The sequence below is a fragment of the Carcharhinus amblyrhynchos genome, chromosome 9 (genome assembly GCF_965287045.1).
Source record: "Carcharhinus amblyrhynchos chromosome 9, sCarAmb.v2.hapA, whole genome shotgun sequence".
NCBI classification, from domain to species: domain Eukaryota; kingdom Metazoa; phylum Chordata; class Chondrichthyes; order Carcharhiniformes; family Carcharhinidae; genus Carcharhinus; species Carcharhinus amblyrhynchos.
In genome coordinates, this window is record NC_137332.1 from 49,160,805 (window position 1) to 49,183,959 (window position 23,155).

General features: G+C 40.3%; 1 protein-coding gene across 2 annotated transcripts in view; it reads left to right on the forward strand.

The window, feature by feature from the left end:
• Positions 1–1,992: 1,992 nt before the first annotated feature.
• The window catches only part of LOC145347780 (SERPINE1 mRNA-binding protein 1-like), a 46,776-nt gene continuing 25,613 nt past the window's right edge, over positions 1,993–23,155 (forward strand). For both annotated transcript variants that reach the window (XM_080195579.1, XM_080195580.1), the window contains exons 1-2: positions 1,993–2,364; positions 7,489–7,645. In XM_080195579.1, the coding sequence (XP_080051705.1) occupies positions 2,112–2,364; positions 7,489–7,645 (410 nt within the window). In that variant the 5' untranslated portion in view covers positions 1,993–2,111. The remainder of the gene's footprint in view (positions 2,365–7,488; positions 7,646–23,155) is intronic.

Consider the following 23,155-nt stretch of genomic DNA (forward strand, 5'->3'; position numbering starts at 1 on the left):
TTGCAAGAGCAAGTCAGAGGCTGGGAAGCTGACTCCCCACACAGGACTGTCCACCATCTATAAGGCAGAAGTAGGAGTGTGATGGCATAGTCTCCACTTGCCCAGATGAGTGCAGCTGCAACAACATTTCAAGAAGCTCGACACCATCTGGGACAAAGCAGCCCACTGACTGAACCCCACCCACAAACATTCATTCTCCCCACCACAGAGGTTCTGAGAGAAACAAGTTTTAGTGAGGGGCTGAGGGAAATCAGCATTAGTAGAGAAATGGTTTTGGGGAAATTGGTGGGATTGAAGGTGGATAAATCTCCAGGGCCTGATAATCTTCATCCCAGAGTATTTAAGGAAGTGGCCCCAGAAATAATAGATCTAGTGGTGGTTATTTTTCAAGATTCTTTGGACTCTGGACGAGTTTGTACAGATTGGAGGGTAGCTAATATATGCCCATTATTCAAAAAGGGAGGTAGAGAGAAAACAGGAACTATAGACCAGTGAGCCTAATGTCAGTACTGGGAAAATTGCTAGAGTCCATTATCAAGAATTTCATAACTCAGCATTTGGAAGGCAGTCGTATAATCAGACAAAGTCAGCGTGGATCTACAAAAGGGAAATCATGCTTGACGAATCTATTGGAATTCTTTGAGGATGTAACTAATAGAGTTGACTGAGGAGAAACAGTGGATGTAGTTTATTTAGACTTTCAGAAGGCTTTTGACAAGGTCTCACATAACAGACCACTGTGTAAAATTCACAACCACAATGTAGTTGAGGCCAAAATGTTGTCTGATTTCAAGAAGAATTTAAATATAGCTCTAGGGATTATAGGGATCAAGGATATGGGCGAGCGGGGACTCAGGATGTTGAATTTGATGGTCAGCCATGATAAAAATGAATGGTGTAGCAGGCTCAAAGGGCTGAATGGCCTATTGCTGCTTCTAGTTTCTATGATGCACAGTGGCAGCAGTGTGTACCATCTAGATGATGCACTACAAGAAGTCAGCAAGGCTCCTTTGACAGCACCTTTCAAACGCATGACCACTGCTCCCTGGGACAAGATGTGGATGTGCCGGCGTTGGACTGGGGTAAACACAGTAAAAAGTCTGACAACACCAGGTTTTAGTCCAACCGATTTATTTGATAGTAAACTCACAAGCTTTCGAGGGGACTCCCTCTTCATCAGGTGAATGGAGAGTTCTGGCCTCGGACAGAGCATATAAAGCACAGACAGTTGAATGGAGAGTAATCTCTAAACTGTCTGTGCTTTATATGCTCTGTCTGAGACCAGAACTCTCCATTCACCTGACAAAGAGGGAGTCCCCTGGGAACATGATCTGGAAGTCCTCCTCTCAAAACCCCCTCACCCCCCTCCCCCTCTACAGGCCACATATCATCCTGACTTGGAACTATGTAACCATTCCAACACTGTCACTGGGTCAGAATTCTGGAACTCCCTTTCAAACCAGCACTATGGATGTACCTACACCACATGGACTGCAGTGTTCAAGACAGCTCACCCACCATCTTCTCAAGGGCAATTAGGGATGAACAAAAATGTTGGCATAGGCAGGGTTGCCCATATCCCATGAATGAATAAAAGAAACATTCACTAAAATCAGAAAATGCTGCAAATATTCATTATTTTTCATCAAATTCTGATGAAAAGTCATTAACCTGAGTCGTTTCTCTTTGTTTCCATGAATGGATCCTGACCTACTGACTATTAATTGCATTTATTTGTTTATATTTCAGATTGCTAGCAAGCACAATTTTAAAAAAAAGGTTGCAAACGCAGCAAACTGCCTGGGTCCACCTGTTTTGCACTAGGCTTCACTAGCACCCTTTCTCACTATGGGTTTGCAACAAGGGAAGGCAGCAGGCAGAGTGTACGCTGGGAATTGTGGTCCTGCCCGTACAGGCGCAGGGGGGGCGGGCAGACGAAAATACTACAACTCCCAGGAGGCAACGCGGGGGCATAGGCTGTCCCGGATGGCGCGGTCCATCATGCAGCGCGAGCAAGAAGACCGTCTCTAACCGGCCATTTTGAGGCTAATCAGAGCGGTTTCTGCAGCCTTGTAGCATCCGAGGAGAATCCACACTTAAGGGGGCCCATCATGCCCGGGAACTTACAGGAAGGCTTCGGCTGCGTCGTGACCAATCGGTTCGACCAACTATTTGATGATGAGTCCGATCCGTTCGAGATTCTAAAGGAGGCTGAAATCAAGAAAGACAAGAAGGAGAAAGACAACAAGACGGCTGCGTCCAAACAGCAGCCCAAGAAAGAATCTCAGAAGGACAGAAAGGTGCCCGTAACGTCCAGTGACACTAAACCCGAGTCCCAGGCTCCTGTGACCTTGAGAAAAGAAGGTATGGGAACCTCTGCCTGACTGCTTCTTGTTACATGCATTAATCGAAGGAAGGAGGGGGTGGGGTGATGGGGAAACGTGTTGCGGTTGTTTTAATTTTATAACGAAATGTCAGCCCACAACGTGTTCAGGAATGGTGATGGACTTATCGTTTTCTGCAAGATTGCCGAGCGTTATTCCTGCACTTCCCAGTAAGGCTTCCCTCCTGCGGGCTGGGCCTTTGCCTGAGAGTGGGGAGGGGTGGAATTGTCCCTGCAAATCCGCGTGTTTCAGCTCCACTCTCAAACTGTTCTTCTAAATATACAGTAGTAATGCAGGTTTGTTTATTATCCACACTTTCTTCATGCCTTGCAATATTTTGAGGGGCGAGTTATTAAGAACGTAACTTGTTTAAAACAATTTAATGTCATGTTTTCAGTTTCCGTCGTCACTCATGGCAGAGCAACAGGCTTGGAAGGTGGTGTGAAGGAGTGATCACTGGATGATGTTTCTTTACGCCCCTTTATGGCAAACGTTAAGCTGACCTTTTTATTTGCTATCTACTAAACTTATTTGTCTCAAATCAGTCTTTCAAATGAGTAATTTAGTTATGGGCGAGACAGGTGAAGTCTGTATGACTATAATTTGTCGATGCAACCTACTTTGCACGCTGGTTGGCAAACCAGAAATAAAAAAAAACACGTGTGGTGTGAAGGTTTGATCAGTTCGGTTTGGGCAGAATAAACATTTGGGTGTTTGCCCTGAATCTTGCACATGTTGATGTATTGTTGTTTGATTCGAAATATTATAAAACTTTCCTTCTCACCTTCGACTTCAGCGTAATGTCCTCCATCTTGTGTCTCAGCGACCATGTTTTACTCGAGCTTCTAGTGCGCTTTATATTGATGTTTGCAGTGTTCTTCAGTGGAACTTTGAAGTTTCAACTTTCTCTGTCAGAATGTGCGTCCCTTCAATTTTAACCTGTCCCATTATTCAAATTTTTAAAATTGTACTTTAATGTTGAGAAACTTGACACATTAAACATATGCAATCTGTCATCCAGTATGATGCACAATGCAGTGTCAATACTAATTTTATATTGTGTTTATTACATTGTAGAGATCTCAATTTTAATGCATATTGTAAGTAATTATGGTTAAACATACGTTGTGATTATTGATAGATTATATTCTTAGGACGTTTTATGTCTTTGAACAGAACAGATGCAAAAGATCATGAAGCCGGAATTGCATAGTTTTATAGATACATTGGTCTCCCTGCTTTTTGGAATAATGATCAAAAAACCTATTTTAAATTTTCTAAGAGGATCACTTGTATTGAATTGCAAAAGCTTACAACTATCTATACAGAAATAATGTGTTCTTATGAAAGATGTTTGCAGAGGAACAGAAACAGTGCGAGTCAGTTGCAAGAGACCTAATGAGCTTTCACTTTTCACTTGTGATACCTCTTTATAGAGTCAAGGATCTTGATTTGATAACTGAGAGGAACTATTTGTGTACATTGGGGTTTACTTCAAATTATTTTCTACTTGCTTTTTTTTGCTATGTATGTACTAGCTTTTCAAGCTTTATTTCTTGTTTGGGCTTTAATTGGTCAAATGTGTATTTCAGAAATTAATGCTGAAGAATCAGTAAAGAATTCAGCATTAAATGCGTAAGGCTATTTGCTATGTAGTTTGTACAAATACACAATTTTGTGTGTTTTTTTTAAATCACTATTTTGTTTGGTTGCTTTGGGTCTCTGCTCTATTATCTATTGTGACACTTGGCACTTTCAAGAGGTAAGACTTGAGGAAATGATAGTGAATACCTTGTAGGTTACTTCTGGTGTTGCAGTTGGTCCTTAAAGACCAGGTACTTGCTGGTTTGTTCCAATGGGCACATAGGTTTTGAAAAGGCGGTACTTTGCAATGTCACCACTCAGGTGTGAAACTTTATATTTATGCAAATTAATTAAAACTTTAAATGTGGCCTCAAAGTTCCAAACTCCATATCTTTGATCAAAGATGGTATGGGATATCTGCAAATAGGCAGCAAGTGGATTCTGGAGTTCATTGAGCTTCATTTCACTGTGTTATATGTACAAAGAACAGTACAGCACAGGCCCTTTGGCCCTCCAAGCCTGTGCCGATCATAATGCCTTTCTAAACTAAAACCATTATGCACTTACGGAATCCAAAAGTATTACAAATGGGATTTGTATACCAGGGGCTCTTGAATTTTTTTGAATACGTTTTACATTCTTGGGTTGACCTTGAATGCTTGCCAACCATTAAATTGTCTCTGAAATATAGTAACTATTCTGTAGGTGGATGTGCACAAGAAGATCCCAATTTAGCAATGAGACAGACTTCAGTTAAACTGTTTTGATGGTAGTGGTTATGGAATAAATTCTCCAGTCTTCTGACTTGGGCATGACTGAACCAAATTGCTATGGCTTTATTTTGAAGTTATTGCTGGTAAAGTTGGAAGGTTAGATGTGTCAACAATTTGGAAGTTTTTTTATAGGTAGGGATGATGTAGAACCCTGATAACTGAAAATAGTTGTCATGGGTTCGTATTATCTGCCGAATATCAATTCCTGCAATTTTGCTTCGATCTCTGAATTCCTGTGACTGCATTTAGAATGATAAATTTGTTCTAAGCCTGAAAGCTGCTAGTTCAGTTTTAGGACACTAGGCATCTCTGAAATTTTACCACGCTCACTTGTGTGCATTGCCTCCCTACAACTCAACAATTGCACTGTAGCTAGCAATAGAGACACAAACCTGCATTTTATAACTCTGCAAGTTTAAAATATGGGTTAACAAGTACCTACAAATATCAATGTGAGGTGGTGTAACATAATACAGCATGGCAGTTCTTGAGTGGAGACTGGAAAATAAGTTTTCCTGAAAACCACATGCTCGTGGACTTCAATTTTACAAAAGTTAAGCATTCTATATTTGGGAGCAAGTTTCTGATGTGAGCTGCAACTGACAATGCTCATACTTTGGTTGTTGGCTTTATTTTCTACTGCAACTTTGCCACTGACTTTAGAAATGGCAAAATACACCTGCAGATGACCAATCAACTTTGTCAGTTCCCATCATCAAACAGTGACACGCAGTGGATTAGACTTTACATTGCACCAGTGTTCTTATCTGAGGGATCAGAGAATAGTCTAGTCATTGGCTGGGTGTAGCCTATTAGACAAAAGGGTTACAGTGTAGTTACTGCTATCCACAGTTTGTGGCGGTTTTGGGAAACTATTTTTCAATATTCTTGATGTCAGTTTAACTACTTGAGATGCACATTTGTGACACGACACAACATTTAAAAACTTATGGTGTAGGGGGTATTGTAGAAGTATGGACAGAAGATTGGGTTGCAGAAAACTGTGCATAAATAGGTCTTTTTTCTGATTGACAGGTTGAGATGAGTGGAATCCCTGGCCTCTGCTGGGGTCTCCACTTTTTACAATTCATATCAATAACTTAGATCAGGGAAATGAATGCATGGTAGCTAAATTTACAGATGACACAAAGGTGGGTAGGAAAGTATGTTCTGAAGAAGGTTGCAGCCTAGTATAGTTAGGTTGAATATGGGCAAAATTCTGGCTAATGAAATAAAATGAAGTTGTTCGCTTTGGCAGGAAGACTAAAAAAAAGCGTTACTTAAATGAAGAGCGGCTGCAGAATTCGGAGTTGCAGCAGGATGTCGGTGTTCTAGTGCATGAATGTCAAAGTTAGTTTGTAGGTACAGCAAGTAATTAGAGGGCTAATGGTATGCTGTCATTTATTATGAGAAGAATTGAACATCAAAACAAGGATATTGCACTTCAATTACACAGGTCAAAATATTCTCGAATATTGAGTGTAGTTTTGGTCTCAAGATGTAAATATGTTGGTTCAGAGGAAGCCTCCTGATTGATACCTGAAATGGGTGGGTGGACTTATGAAAGATTAGACAGACTGGGTTTGTCTCACAGAAGCGTGAAAGTGACTTGATTGAAACATACAAGATCCTGCATGGTCTTGCCAAGGTGGATGTGGAAGGGAAATTTCCTTTTCCTGTCCAGACTGGGTTACTCTTTCAAGACAGGAATGAGGAGAACTTGTTGCTGAGGTCTTTGCAACTCTCTGTCACAGAAGGCGGGTCACTGAATATTTTAAGGCGGAGGTAGGATAGATCCTTGTTGGGCAAGAAAATCAAGGTTACCAGGGACGATGGGAATGTAGAACTTGTAACATGAATGGATCAGCCATAATCTTGTTAAATAGTGGTGGAACTTGAGGGGCCAAATGGCCTATGTGTACAATCTTTTGCAAAATTTGTAACTTTGTTTTGTTACGTAAGGTTCACCATTTTGGAAGTTCACATTCATTTACTTGAAAGTAAAATTCTTCTGTTTTTGTGCAAGGTAAAGTGATTACTTTTGAATCCCTTGAATGTTTATCTTCTGTAGGCTAGATTTGAAGTTTATCTAAGTATTAATTGTCAGAATGGATATGAATTTGGTTTTGCACATGAACTGTTTATTCCTAACTCTTGATGGGCTTTTATTTGTGCCTTGCTTGTGGCAGCATCCCTTCCTAGTCAGCCGATTTAATTATGGTTTAAGTCCTTTGGAAGAACCAAAGCACAAGACCAATGCTTAAGTGTGTTACTGAGCAATGTTTTTGGTGCTATCCATTTCAGACTGTGTGCATGCCAAATTCAATTGGGTCATTTAGCTATTTGTTAAACCATGCTGTGAGCATATTTCATTTGTTGTCATATCTGCCCACATAACAGTTGCCACACCTTAAAGGATAACTCTGAAGGCCTTTGGGCATCTGAGGATTTGAAAGGCTCAATGTAAAGGCAAATTCATTTCTACTTCAGTATGCAATGAATTTGCAATTCCTTGTAGACAGCTGAAGGAAAGAAAATTGCTGATATTTTTGAAGAGATGGAACGTGCAGTCCTCTAAATTTTAAAACTTTATTTGAGGGTCTGTAGAGATGGTTGCATCTGTTCTGAAATCTTTGTGATTGTCTTTTGTACTTGGAAACGATGTCTATATTGTCACCAAATTGTGTAAATCACTTTGGCTGTGGTTATGATACATTGTTCTTTGCATTTGCAAACCTGCATTTTAGGTGTCAGAAAGGTTGGTAGAAAGCCTGAGCAGCAGCAATCTCAAGGTGAAGGGAAACCTGGTGAGAGGAGGCCAGACAGAAGACCACCACCTCGCGAACGACGCTACGATAGACCTGTTGAAGAAAAAACTGATGGGGGCGAATTCTCCTCTGAAAAGTATGTGCAAAATGTCCATATAATGGTCCAATGTGGTTTACAGAATGAAATTGTTACTCCTGCAAGTTGAATCTTATCCAGAGTATTTATCTGGATATACTTCTGCATGGGTGGCACTGCTGCTTCACAGCACCAGGGCCCAGGTTGAATTCCGTCCTTGAGTGGCACTGTGGAGTTTATACATTTTTCCCGTGTCTGTGTGGGTTTCCTCTGGGTGCTCTGCTGTCCTCCTACGCTCCAAAGATATGCAGGTTAGATTGATTGGCCATGCTAAATGGACCCTTAGTGTCACGGGCGGTGGGTGGGCTTGGGCCTGATTATTGTTGGTGTAGGCTCTGGGCCAAATGGACTATTTCGGCATTAGAATCATGGAATCGTTACATGTCTTGGATGACAAGGCTCACTTATTTATATACACTAGTGTATGAGTGTTGAATTCCTTGGCCAACCATGTGAAAATTATTCAGACTATCAACTTTTGAGACCTTCTTCAGAAAAATTAAATGTTTATCAAATCTTTGACCTAATTGATGAGACTAGTTAGTTATTGCACTTGGTTTACTATATTTGCCCTCCTAAAACTGCTTGGGCGTCTAGTATTCATTATGTGCTGTAATAATGTTGGATCTGTTAGATTTTCTAAGAAGTGATTCAATGGTGTCTGGCCAGTTGAGCAGAATAGGTGTAAACATGCTCTAATGCAAGAGGGTGCACAACAATGATTGTCACTCGTTTATGATTGAAAGACCCTTGTTCAAGTGGTTTAGTAATCCCAGACCACCATCTACATTATGGTTTATAATCATAATATGCAAATGTTTTGCATAACACTCATCTTGGTAATCTTAAAACAAGCCCTGGCTTCTCGTTTCAGAACCTGTTTATCATCTTGATATTTGACATAAGCACTCAATTCGTTAAACACTTTGAGACAGGATCTGTAGTTTTTCTTCATTGTTGCCAAAGCAGAAGTGATGGTTCACAAGTATGTTGTTGGAAAAGGTAGCAATAGTTCCATTGCTTCTTTTACCAATTCTGGTTATTTCACAGCAACAGATGACCAAAACTGGAACTTAATTTTCTGTAAGTGGTCAATGAACCATATTTGATTATGTAAGACACTTGACTGGATATTTTTACATTGTCTATGGATATTTTTACAGTGACTGGTTGATGCTTCCTCCAATACTAAATGTCCACCTCCAAAATAATTAATGATTGGTTGAAAATTGTTTGACTGTATGCTGGTTATATTCCTGCATAATGGATGAACCTTTGACTATTTTCTTAAGCTATTGAAAATACAATGTTTGCAGAATAGGGCAGCACTGTAGCTAGCATCGCTGCCTCTCACCGCCAGGAATCTGGGTTCAATTCCAGCTTTGGGTGACCGTGTAGAGTTTGCATGTTCTCCTTGTGTCTACGTGAGTTTCTCCAGGTGCTCTGGTTTCTTCCAAAGACGTGCAGGTTAGGTGGATTAGCAGGGTAGATATGTGAGGTGATGGGGCTAGAGCCTGGGTAAGATGCTTTGTCAGAGTTGATGCAGATTCAATGGGCTGAATGATGATCTCTTGAACTGTAGAAATCCATGATTCTAATTTCATCAGCTTCCAAATCTAATGATTCAAGAGTTCTGAAATATTTTGTCAAATAATATTTGAATCTAATTGGCACAAGATGAAATGGTGCTGCTGTGTCTGATGCACGAATAAGCTTAGGAATGAAGTCGCATGGTAGACATGACATTGAATGCTATAAGCAGTGATTTTATGCATCTATAATAAAGGGATACATTGAACAAACTAATCAAACTCTGCGATAAGGCCGCTTGCCTGGATTGCTTGCATTCATGTATTTTAAAAGAATCTAGCGAAGAGTTGGCAGAGGCATTATCACTTGTATTTAATAATTCATGAGAGGGAAAAATAGAGTGTGTAGACATTAAGAAAGGGGATGTGTTGGAGCTTTTGAAAAGCATCAAGTTAGATAAATCGCCGGGACTGGATGGGATGTACCCCAGGTTACTTTGGGGAGGCGAGGGAAGAGATTGCTGAGCCTCAGGCAATAACGTTTACGTCATCAATGGAGTCGGGAGAGGTTCCGGAGGATTGCGGATGTTGCTCCTTTATCCAAGAAAGGGAGAAGAGATAGACCAGCGAGTCTAACCTCAGTGGTTGGTAAGTTGATGGAGAAGATCCTGAGAGGCAGGGTTTATGAAGATATGATGATCAAGAATGGTCAGAATGGCTTTGTCAACGGCAGATCATGCCTTACGAGTCTGATTGAATTTTTTTTTAGAATGTGCATGGAGGTCGGTCAATGGAGTGCCCCAGGGATCTGTTCTGGGATCTTTGCTCTTTGTGATTTTTATAAATGACCTGGAAGAGGAAGTGGAAGTGTGGATTGGTAAGTTTGTCGATGACACAAAAGTTGGAGGTGTTGTGGATAGTGTGGAGGGATGTCAGAAGTTGTAACAAGACATTGATAGGATGCAATACTGGGCGAAGAAGTGGCAGATGGACTTCAACCCAGATAAGTGTGTGGTGGTTCATTTTGGCAGGTCAAGTAGGATGACATAATATTAAGGGTAAGGCTCTTGGCAATGTGGAAGTCCAGAAGGATTTTGGGGTCTGGGTTCATAGGACACTCAGAGCAGCTTCTCAGGTAGAGGCCGTGGTTAAGAAGGCCTATGTTGTACTGGCATTCATCAATCGAGGAATTGAGTTTAGGAGTTGGGAGATAATGCTGCAGCTGTATAAGACCCTGGTCAGATCCCACATGGAATACTATGCTCAGTTCTGGTTGCCTCATTACAGAAAGGATGTGGAAGCCATAGAAAGGGTGCAGAGGAGATTTACAAGGATGTTGCCTGGAATGGGTGGCATGCCTTATGAGGATAGATTGAGAGAGCTTGGTTTTTTCTCCTTGGAGAGACGAAAGATGGGGAGTGACCTGATTGAAGTGTATGAGATGTTGAGAGGTATTGATCAAGTGGATTCTCAGAGGCTTTTTCTCTTGGCTGAAATGGTTGCCACAAGAGGACACAGGTTTAGGGTGCTGGGGAATAGGTACAGAGGAGATGTCAGGGATAAGTTTTCACTGAGGGTGGTGGGTGCGTGGAATCGGCTGCCGGCAGTGGCGGTGGAGGCGGATTTGATAGGGTCTTTTAAGAGACTTTTGGATAAGTACATGGAACTTAGTAAGATAGAGGGTTATTGGTAAGCCTAGTAGGTAGGGACACGTTTGGCACAACTTCTGGGCCGTAGGGCATGTTTGTGCTGTAGTTTTTCTATGTTTCTAGAATAATCTTACCAACTCAGCTGGTAAGGTTGTATGTGGGGCAGAAAATGTGACTCATGCCTGGTTTCTTGCTGCACGTAGAGTTACTGGCACTGTTTAGCTGGCGGGCTGATTTAAATATCATTAACAAGTCCTCTGGCATTTTCCATCCCCACTTGCAAACCTGCAGAATAGACAAATAATTGGCAAATGAAGTTCAACACAGATGTGAGGTACGTTTTGCTAGGAAGTATAGGGAGGTTACGTTATTTCAGGAGGTGTGGGAGAGGAACAAAGAGATTGCAAAGGTTGTGCCACAGGCCATTTTTAAAAGTAAACCAAATTTTAGGCTTATTTTTGCTGGGGGGGAGGAGGCATAAATTTAAAAGTAGTATCTGAATAATTTGCTGTCTATGCCTTCTATATTTTGTCTCCAACTAGCCTTTATCAAAGACTTTGGATAAACAGTAAAGTCACTGGACTCTGGATTCAAAATTTATGAATGGTTTTGATAAGAGTTGATGCAGAGAAAGAGTTTACAATTGTGGGAAGAGCGTAGCAATAGGCTCCCAATATTAGATAGTCGCCAGGAAATCCAATATAGATCTCAAAGAAACTGCTTTACCCAAAGTACTAAGAATATTGAATTTGTTACCACAGTGGGTGGTTGAAGTGAACAATATCAATACGTTTACAGAGAAACTAGAAAAGTATATGTAAGGGAAATATTTGGTTATGGTAGATTTAGATGAGGCAGAGACTTGGGTGGTGTATAAATACCAATATGAACAGGTTGGCCGAACGGCCTGTTCCTATACCATGTACCCTATGTAATAATTCTGCTGCTGTTAACTGCATCTGCCCAGCTGCAAGCACTGACTGCTCCCCATTCTCATAACATGATGCTGACCTACACCATTTGTGACAGCTGAACAAGCTCTGATTCAACTCCTGGGACATCCACATGGCACTCCTTCAGCTTGTCATTATTCTGGTTACCATTCTTTCTTTTCCTTAGACATTTTGGGTCTGTAATTGAGTCAGTAAACAGATGCACATTATTCTGTTGGCCACTTCCATTTGTGAACCACGTATACACTGCAATTTGCAGAAGTGGGAAGTGGAGTTCAATTGGTCTTAGCATGACATTGCTACAATATCAAAATTATCCACTTTGCTGTTTGCAGTCCCGATCTTAGTTTTAAAAACACTCAGGCAATGATTAACCCACTAGTAATGTTTGAAATTTAATCTTGGTCTTGAACAGGAGCGTTATGTTTAATTGCATGCAACTTCTCTGCAAATTGAGATTTTGCAAACTAGCCATCAGCCCTTGCTCACTTGCTCTCACTTGCAACCACATAAAATCTCTTTGGAACAAATGTACTACTTATGATAAGTGACAACGATGAAGTCTTGTGTTCGGCTCAGTCAGTTTCTCTGTTTTCAACTCCTTAAGTTTTGAAAATCTGATCTTGCAATCGAATGTTGTAACAATACCAAATCTTAAAAAACTACATCATTGTTGCAGAACTTATGACATTAGTATTGTGATGTTCTGCGAGTACTGAGGGTGAGTGTTCTGGCCTACCCTGTTGTGTGGCCGAGGCATTGCACACTGTGATTGCATTTGGGCCAGCCCACAGTCTACTTGCACGGTCCTTGTCGATTGTGCTTTGAGAATCACTATACTGTGCAAGATGAGTGCTAGCTCTCTACTTTCACAAATTAGAAATCTGAGTACATTGTCTTGTCCAATTGCAAGAATAATGTCCTCTTATTTCCGTTACACACTGTACGTGAGCTATACATTAACTGCAGTGGTTTAATCATTGCAGTAATTAATTTCTTCTGAAAGTATAATTCATGATGTTAGCTGCTGTGTTGTGCCTTAGTCAAGTGATCATATGTGTAATCCTGGGTAGAATTTAAACAATTTGTAAATTTTGGAGGATCACAGTTATTCTCACCTAATATCAATGCATTTACATTTTGAGGAAGAGTTATGTTTGTTTTCTTCCTTTTTCCCCTTTTGCTTCTGCACAGCTTAGTGTCATTTCAGTAGGCTGATATTTGCATGTTAACCTGTGTTTATTAATTGGATTAATTTATAAAAGTGCTTTCAGTCAGTGTGTTAAGTTCTATTAGCAAAATGGACACTGCCAAGTTTATTAATTTGAGGTAATGTAGATGTGAATAATAGCTGTTTTAAGTATATAACTTGCATTACTTTTAGGGATTTACAGTGAATTCATTGAATTTGAGGTATACATCAGAAACACTTTGGGATGCCCTCGAATGAACCAAAGAGATCAAACATTCATGCGAGTTCCCGGCTTGTGACCAGCCAAAATAGAAAAGCCACATCTGGGAAGGCATCGAAGACAATAGCAACTCTGAGTGCATGTAAAGTTGAGTTGTCAGAAGTGGACAGACCTCCAAATTTGTTTACCCAACCCTTCAAAGCAGCACCTGCTCTGCATGTGGCAGAGTCTGCATATTGCACATTCTATCTCTGAGCCCATCAGCTGAGGTGGAAGTAAGTCCTCAATCCCGAATAAATGCCTATTAAGAAGGTTGTCCAAGTCAAATTGGCCATGGTGTACCTGAGCTTGAAGTTTACATCACTTGGGTTAATCAGTTGTAAAATGCTCTGTATATGAAACTGTGGTTTTAATTAGGACCCTTTTAAATAGTGCAGCTTAGAGGCTTCCTTGTTTTCTAGCACGCTATAGACTTGTCATTCTTCCCATGAGCTTAATAAAGGATGTAACCTGATTGCACGTGGGATGCGTTGGAATGCATGCAAGCATGTTCGCTTTTGAATCACTGCTCACTTGTATTTGATAGACATTCAGTCATGATTCTTTACAAGTACAGTACATCAGCATGAGGAAAATGAATTATGAGATGAAATGACTACAGAGAACAAGATTATTTTAATGTATTGAGTGAGTAATTCCTTGTTCAGAAAAAATACGTTTACAGGTGGAATACTGTACAATTGTAAGCACAGTTTTAAAATATCCATTTGTTAGTGAATATTTTTAGCTTCATTTTTAATGGCAGAATTTAGACGTTTAAATATAACTAACATTTGAATGTTTTTGAATGAAACTGCGTTTACATGAAAACATGTAGAACAGCCTTTCCAGAGCACAAATAAATACTTACGACCAGTACAGTAGTTTGGTTCATAAGACCTTTTTAATTTTAACTTTATCAAGGCCCTGCTTGGCGTGATGCAGTACTGATGTTCCAGTTGAGGATAGTGGCTCCAGAAGTACTGGGCTTGAACTTTCCTTAATAGTTTTGAATTTATCAAGCTCAAGCAAAGCTCCATGCAAGATGAAGAAATGCCTGTTTTCATAAAACTGCTCCAGCTTGTGACCCTGTTTCATAGCTAAGTAGCATCCTTCAAGGGGAAACACTCTGCCATGCAAAAATCCAGATTTTACAATACTTTAGGCGTGACTGTAAAAGTGACAGATTTGAGACACTTCCCTACTTCAAATTGCGATTCTTTGACTTGCAGTTTGTATTTTTGGATTTCTTTTGCCTAGCTATTAGTATCTTGTAGTAAGAATTTTTAATGCAACACCCAGTTTTAAAACCTACTTCCCACTGAAGAATTTTACAAAATAAATTGGAGAAAGATTCATTGGGGTAATCCCAGAACTGAGGGAATGCACTTCTGTGATGTGCTGGGCTTCTTTGAAGTTATGAGAGGATTCATGGAAATAGAGATATTTCCATTTGCAGGAATTCAAAACTAGTGGCTCCAAATACAAATTAATTGCCAATCAGTGAAGAAAATGTCCAGGAGAAAATAGTTTATTTGGAAAGTGGTGAGAATATGGAACTTGCTATGGAATGATGGTGCGGGAGATGGTATAGCTGTATTTAAAGGAACGCTGGTTAAATACATGACGAAGAAAGAAATGGCGGCGGCGGGGGGGGGGGGGGGGGGCGGAATATGTTGATAGCATGAGATGTATAAAAGTGGATGAAGGCTCTTGTGGAGAATAAACATTGGTAATGAACTATTGGTCTAAATGCCCTGATTCTGTACTTTTACAGACCATTGCAGGAGATTAATTCATTTCAATTACTTTATTTTATATAAGACTAAATGTTAGTTTGAGTGAAAGTACAGATGTCTTCCCCACAAAAATTGTCTGAATGTGTAAATCCGTGCACTTGATCTGGTCATGTACGGATCCAATCTGAGTTGAGCCACTGGCCTGTACTGTGCCTGTTGCAAATGATCATATGGAACAATTAAATTGAAATAAAATGAACTACAGGGAATTTGCATTGTTTTGCTCACAATGATGAAATATAGGGAAAGGGTGCATCTGGTATTTGGATTGCCTTGCACTCAACTATGCTCAAATTTGAGTTTATATTCAGGTATGATGTAATAGTATTAAGTGTAGAACTTTAAAAATTTTGATTTTTTTTGTACAGTGCTGCCTACTTTAGGGCCAAGGTTCACAATTTTAATTTTGAATTTCAGATCTTGGGGCAGGACTAGGCCATTTAGCCCACCAAGCCTGCACCACCATTTAGTCCGTTCATGGCTGGTCATCCATTTGTGTTTTTCCTCTTGTACTATCTTGTATATCTTTGTCATTGTTATTTAGAAATCTGTCTTACTGAGTTTTCACAGCCCTTTAGGGTAGAGAATACCAAAGATTCACAAACCTCTGAGCAAAAATCTTTCTCCTCATCTAGTTCTTAAGTAGCTCCCCCCTTATTCTGAAATTGTATCCCCTAATTCTAAACTCCCCAACCAGGGGGAACGGTTTCTCTGTATCGACTCAGTCTACCCCTTGGCTTTCAATGAGGTCACCCCTCATTCTTGAAAACTCGAGAGAATGCAGTTTCAGTTTGCCCACTCTCTTTGAAGCCAACTGCCATCCCTGCAAAAAAAAATCTGGTAAATCTTGGTTGCACTTCCTCTATGGTAATTTGCCTGACCACTGCTTCATAATTTCTTTGGTTCAAATTTGGCTTCAGATTGAACCACTTCACTTTTGAACATAATGTAAAATTCTTAAATTATGGTCACTCATCCCTAAAGATTCTTTTACAAGATTATTAATTAGCCCTTTTCCATTATATAATACAAGAGCTAAAATAGTGTTCTCTAGTGGGTTTTTCAAAAACTGCTCTAGAAGATCATCTCTAACACATTTCAGAAATTTGTCCTCAGGGTTAGTGCTCATTCGATCGGTTTATTGCAGATTGAAGTCACTTATGATTTATTGTATTTACCCATGCTGCATGCTTCTCCAACCTCCTGATTGATACCATGACCCACACTATCACTACTGTTGGATCTATAAACAACTACCAATGTTTGCTACTACTTGCTATGCCTTAGCTCCACCCAAAGAGACTCCACATTTTGTTCTTCTGACCTGAAATCATCTGCAGATCTCATCCTTTGTTATCAGTGCAACACCACCTCCTTTTACCTGTCTTTTCTAAATTTTGAATAGCCTTGAATATTTAGTTCTCAGTCTTAGTCACCAATCATTTTTCCATAATGGCGATTAGATAATACCCATTTACTTTTTGTGTTCTTAGATCATATACTTTGCTGAGAAAGCTGCGTGTGTTCAGGATAGTGTGTTCTTGTCTTTTTGACATTATTCCACATGGTAAGCTTAGTTGATGCCCACCTATGTTTTGCCTGTTCTCTAATTTTACTTGCTGCTTTCCTACTTTCCATTATGAGCTTAACATCCTTCCAATTTGAGCTACTCAGCTTTCTAACCCTGGTCAAGTTCCTTTTAAACCCGCCAACAGTACTAGTAAATTTCCCTGTGAGGATATTAGCCCTGATCTTGTTAAGGTTTAGCTTGTATAAATCCCACTTGCCCGGAACCAGTTCAATGCCGTGGAAATCTAATGACCTTACACTGACTTTCCAGCCATGTTAGATCTTCCTATTCCTATGCTCACTAGCATGTGGCATTAATCCTGAGATGACTACTATTTAAGTTTTGCTTTTTAATTCTGTCTGTGATATTAGTCCCAATGTGAACCACGACTACTGGTTGTTCTGCAGGCAGTCAATGATATCCTTGACCCTGGCACTAGGGAATTCCTTGTCACTATTTCTGTTCCTTCCCTCCTGTGAAGCTGAACCATCCATGGTGCCATGGATTTTGATTTCACTGCACTTCCCTGAGGAACTATCATCTTCAGTATCAGAAACAGAAAACCAATTCTGCCTTTTGAGTTCCAAAATATGGGACACAAGTTTCTGCAGCTGGTGACACTTTCTGCAGATCTGTTCATCTAGAACTCATGGATGCATCCATACTTCCCAGGTGTATATTCCACTCATCCAAACTGACCTGTCATACCGTAACTTTATTTACAGTCAGCTCCTGCTGTTTGTGGGCGTTCCATTCCTGTAAATTCTTGGGGTGGGTGTTACAATCACAATTAGAGTAAGTAGAACAGCTTAACAGTAAGTCATCAATCAGCTGCTTCCCTGTACCAAAGCAAAAGCCAACTATGAAAAAGAAATGTCCACCTCTCTTACCAAGTTTGTACTTTATATTTTTGTGCAGACAAAAAGCAGAGGAAGGCAGGCTTGTTTTTGTACTCCCTGCAAAATAACTGATTCAAGCTTCTAAAAACCAGTTTAAGCTAGCTACCTGATTAGCTGAAGAGCTATCGGAGAGCTTTGACATATCCCCTCCCTGTTTTATTGCTGTAATAAAACTTAACTTTGAGTAGTTTTTAGTGAATTACTAAATTAAAGAAAGAAACTCAACCAGACAGCAATTTAAAACACTTACTCACCAGCTCTTGATACAGATCAAATTATTTAATGAAATTAAGTGAGTTAATTTGTACATAAATGCAGTCTATCCCTTTCCTGTTTCAAGATCCGTTTTACTCTCAGTAGTGTTGTCGAGAGATTATCTGGGAAAATAGTGTACTAACCATCTGAATGCATTGATACAAAGGACGGCACAGCAGTTAGCACTCCTGCCTCTCAGCTCTAGGGACCTGAGTTCAATTTCAGACATGGGAGGTTGTGGAGTATGCATGTTTTTCCTGTATCTGCGTTGGTTTCCTCCCACAATCCAAAAACATGTAGCATATATGGATTGGCCATGTTAATTTTCCCCTTTAATATCCAAGGATGTATAGGTTAGGTGAATTAGCTATGATAAAAAGTGGGTATAGGGTCTGGATAGGAAGCTCTTATGGAGAGTCAATGTAGGCTTAATGGGCTAAATGCCTCTTTCTGCACTGTAGAGATTCTTGTGTTTATATGGCTGTACCAATGAGGTTATGACCTTGAACATATTGCTCAAGATTTTGGGGGAATCTGTTCTTAATACATATTTTTATTTGGAGGTCGTTGCTGAGTGTCCAACTTGAGTCCAGACAGTCAGAGGACTGCGCTGTGAGTTAGTGAATTAGTCAATTACCAAGAGTCCCCATGTAAATTGAGTTTGTAACATGGAAGATGGGTTCATATATTCATTCGTGGTTCAGGATCAGTTAAGCAATGGAGTGGCCTGTTATGGTCAAGAACTAAGCTGAACTCAGTTGCGGAGGTGATGGCCTTTGCAAACTTCAACCTTTTACTGAATAACTTGGAAGGTGACTTTTTAAAACACTATAGTAAAATTTTAAAAGTAGATACTATTGCTGCAAGAAGAGACATGGTATTAAAGCCTTTTGTCTTGCACTCATCAGGGCAATTCCACAAGATAAAGCAACAGTAAAAGAAACAAAAATTATACTGCAAGAGAAGAGATTGCTGTCTGGCAGTTGAGGAAAAAGTAAAATCTTAATTAGTACCTCAAAGCAGGAATTAAGCTTTCATAATGCTGTTGTGAGATTTGTTTGAGATTTCAACACAGTTGATCTTTAGTGGGATCGTACATTTATAGTAATGTTACTTTGTTTATGTGAATTATGCTGCAGTCAGTGGGTTGGTTCTTGTAACAGTAAACTGATGTATAAAATTAGGTATGATTGTGTGGACGTTACTGTGTAAATATTTCAGAATATCTATTAGAAACATTTTGTTGCTGATAAATACATTGTAACCTCTGGTCTTCATTGTTCCTTCTGTTGTGTTTGGCCACTTCTATTGAAGCTGGTCAATACCAAAGGTTATGTGCTTCAGCATGGAGTTTCAATTAAATTACAATGCAAGCAGGAATAGGTTTCAACAATTTAAGTTATTCTTGCATAATGAAGCTGTAACAAATTAAATGGTGATTGGAAGTTCAGTGACATTTCTGGGTTGGTACGTACAATTTGTCCGACTAACTACTGAATTAAAAATCCAGAAGGTAGTTTTGCAGTCATGGAAGATGTTATCCTCCACCATGTAGCATAGCAGCACCATCTTATGAAACAGAATTTTATGAAAGTTTTTTTTTAAGAATATGGGTAATGCTGACAAGAATATATTTATCACCTGTTGCAATTTGCCATGAGCTGATTGTGGAATTGTAGTTCTGATCAACCTTCCCTCTAATTTCTTGTACGGTGTGAGAGCAATTTAAGTGCACTACTCCTTTAAATTGTGCAGTAATTTAAAAAACTGTCTTCTGTGCTGTCTGCACAGTGGCTCTAGGGGGCTTGTGCAGTTTAGAAGCATTGGTAGTTCAACTTCTGTAAGATAAGGAGTTCTGACTGTGAAGGTCTGGTGATATCATCCCCAGGCCAAATGAGTTGTGACAGGGAGATGACAGTGCCTTCCAATTACGTAGTTGTTTTTGTCCTTTGGTTGCAGTGACAGGGAAGGTAGTAGTTGATGAAGTACTACAAGTTGCTGCCATAGTCATGTTAAAAGGTTGTATCCACTTTTGGATTGTATGCTGTACGCTCTTTGCATTTATTCTTGGTCATTAGCTTTTGCACATGCCACCCCAGAATGTTTCTCTCTGGTTTCTTTTTTATCTAATTCATAGCCGTTGTCTGAGCAAAAGCAAACTTGTGCATAATGGTTCAGTTTGCTTCTGAACCATCTATCAGGGTGAGACTTTAGCAGTCAACCCTGCAAATTCCTGGACTGGTTCTCCGGGTTTAAAGAGTTGTCTTAAAGACTAAGCAAGTGGCAAGCTGCCCATGTTTAAATTTTGCTAGTGTGTAGCCCTTTGACAAAATAGAGTGGTAAATTGAGTTATAATTACCCTATTGGCCCACTAAAAACAGTAAAGCGATGGAAAGAGCCATTAGTGGTGTCAATCAATACTGACCTGCTTCACACTCAGTTCAGTTTCTGCTGCAGCCATGTCACTCCAGACCCTTATTACCCACCCTATTCCAAAAGACAACAGAGTAATAGCCCCAAACATTAAGGAAGAATGGAGGGTCAGAGGGAAACCTTTTAGTAGACAATCATGCAGTCTGGAAAGGCTGTTTTATTAATATATTTCACGGTGTGTGATGCTGTTTAGGTCACTTTCTGCAGATCCCTAATTGCCCTTGATGCCACCACCTTGAGCCATCGCAGTCCAAGTAGTGTAGGTACATCCACAATGTTGTTAGGAAGGGAGGACCAGGATTGTGACCCAGTGACTGTGAATGAATGACAATGTAGATCCAAGTCAGGATGTGGCCTGAAGAGGAACTTGCATGTTGCAATGTTCCTATGCAACTGCTGCCTTGGTCCCCCTAGGTTGCAGATTTGGAAGATGCTGTCAAACGAGCATTTGAGTTGCTGCAGTGCATCTTGTAGATTGTGCACATTGCCACTGTGCATGAATGTTGAAGCTGCTGGATTAGGTGCCATTCAAACAAGTTTTATCCTAAATTTATATTGAACTTCTTGTTGGAGCAGCACTCATCCAGGCAAATGGAGAGTATTCCATCACACTCCTAACTTGTGTCTTGTAGATGGTGAACAGGCTTTGGGGAATTGGGAGGTGAGTTATTCACCACCTTGTAGTTGATAGATGTCGATCATCACACTACAAGCAAGTTCTCGAGGAAGCAGGATGTGATGTCATATTCATCCCTTTTTACCTGTGATCTTAACCTTGTTTTGATGGTTAGGGATGGACCAGTTTGACAATTCTGGTGTCCAGCCTTATTCACAACACCTATAATAAAGAAGCAGCACATAGCATATTGGGTGAGGTCTTAAGTCAGAAATTCTAAAGGGATAAAGAGTCAGTCTTGGGATCTTGCTTTTCCTTACATATTACTAATCTGACTGTGGTGTTATATTCCAGTTCTCTTCCACCATCCAAGGTGCACTAAGAATTTTTGTCTTTTTCCATAATTAATCATTTCTGGAACAGTTCACTGTGTTGCCAGAAGCTCATAGATTGAGGGACACCACTCCACATCAAGCATGGCTGACCAGGGGTCTGTTCTGCTCTTACAACTAGCAATTTGCATGTTGGAAGGATTTACAGGCTGGCACTGAACCTGGTTGGCTGTGTTATGACCGCACCTCCCCATTAGGTCCTAGGCTGATATTACCCATTGTGCCACAAGACCTCCTTCAACCTTGGTGTGCAGGGGACAGTTTCAAAATTTGCAGATGATCCAAAACTTGGAAATATTGAAAACAGAAGCAGACAGTGTAGAACAAAATGACAGATGCGGTGGCACAGTGGTTAGCAGTGCTGCCTCAAAGCACCAGGGATCTGGGTTCGATTCTGACCTTGGGTGACTGTGGAATTTGCATGTTCTCCTCATGTCTGCGAGGATTTCCGCCAAGTGCTTTGGTTAGCCCAAAGATGCGGGTTAGGCTGATTGGCCATAGTAAAATTGCCGTTTGGCGTTGGGGATTAGTGTGGTGGATAAGTGTGGTTATGGGCAAAAGGCCTGGGTGGGATTACAGACTTGATGGGCCAAGTGGCCTCCTTCTGCATTGAAGGGCTGCTTTTATGATTCTAAGTTGGAGTGAGCAGATAGGTGGCAGATGACGTTGTGTGGAGAAGTGTGAGGTGATGCATCTTAGTAGGAAGAACATGGAAAGGCAATATAAAATAAGGGGGGAAATATTTTTAAGGGGGTACAGGAGTAGTGGGGTCTGGCTGTATGTGTGCATAAATTATTGAAGATGGCATGGCATGTGGAGAGAGCTGTTAATAAAACATATGGTATTCTGGACTTTACTAATGGGGCATAGACTACAAGGGCAAGGAGGTTATGTTGAACTTATACAAGATGCCAGTTGGACTTCAACTGGAGTGTTATTTACAGTTTTAAGCACCATACTGTAGAATGGAAGTGAATGCGTTGAAGAGTGCAGAAAGGGCTTACAAGAATTGCTCCAGGGAGGAGAAACTTCAGCTATGAGGACAGACTGGAGAAATTGAGACTGTTGTTTTTGGAGGGAAGGCTTTGTGGAGATTTGATAGAGGGGGCTGGATAGAAAAGATGGGGAAGAATCTGTTCCTGCTTATAAAAGGATCAGGAACAAATAGGCACAGAAGTAAAGTGTTTTGCAAAAGAAGCAAATGTGATGAGAAAAAACTTTTACATACAGCAGTGGTTTGGGTCTGGAATGCTTTCCTGGAGCGTAGTGGAGGCAAGTTCAATGAAAACATGCAAGATGGCATTTGATTTATTGTCACATGAAATGTACTGTTTCTTGCAAGTATTCAAATCAAACATACCATTCATAGAATACATAGGGAAGAAGGAAAGGAGACAGTGCTGAGTTACAGTCAGAAATAGGTTGAAGAGAAAGGTCAACTTAATATATGGTAGGTCCATTCAAAAGTTTGATGGCTGCAGGGAAGAAGCTGTTCTTGAGTTGGTTGGTATGTGATCTCAGACTTTTGTATTTTTTTCCCTGATGGAGGAGGGAAGAAATTACATGCATGGTGCATGGAGTTTTTGATTAGGCTGGCTGGCTGCTTTTTTTGAGGCAGCAGGAAGTGTAGACGGAGTCATTGGATAAGAGGCTGGTTTGCGTGATGAACTGGGCTATGTATACAACCCTGTGTCAGAGCAGGGGCTATACCATAATATATATTTGGAAAGGATGCTTTCTGTGGTGCATCTGTAAAAATTGATGAATGTTGTAGCGGACATGCTGAATTTCCCTAGTCTCCTGAGAAAATGGAGACTTTGGTTGGTTTTCTTAACTATATTGTCAGTGTGGAGGGACCAGGACAAGTGATTTAGACACCTAGAAACTTGAAGCTCTCGACCATTTTCACTTTATCCCTGATGTAGACGGGCATGTCCTCCACTATGGTTCCTGAAGTCGATGTT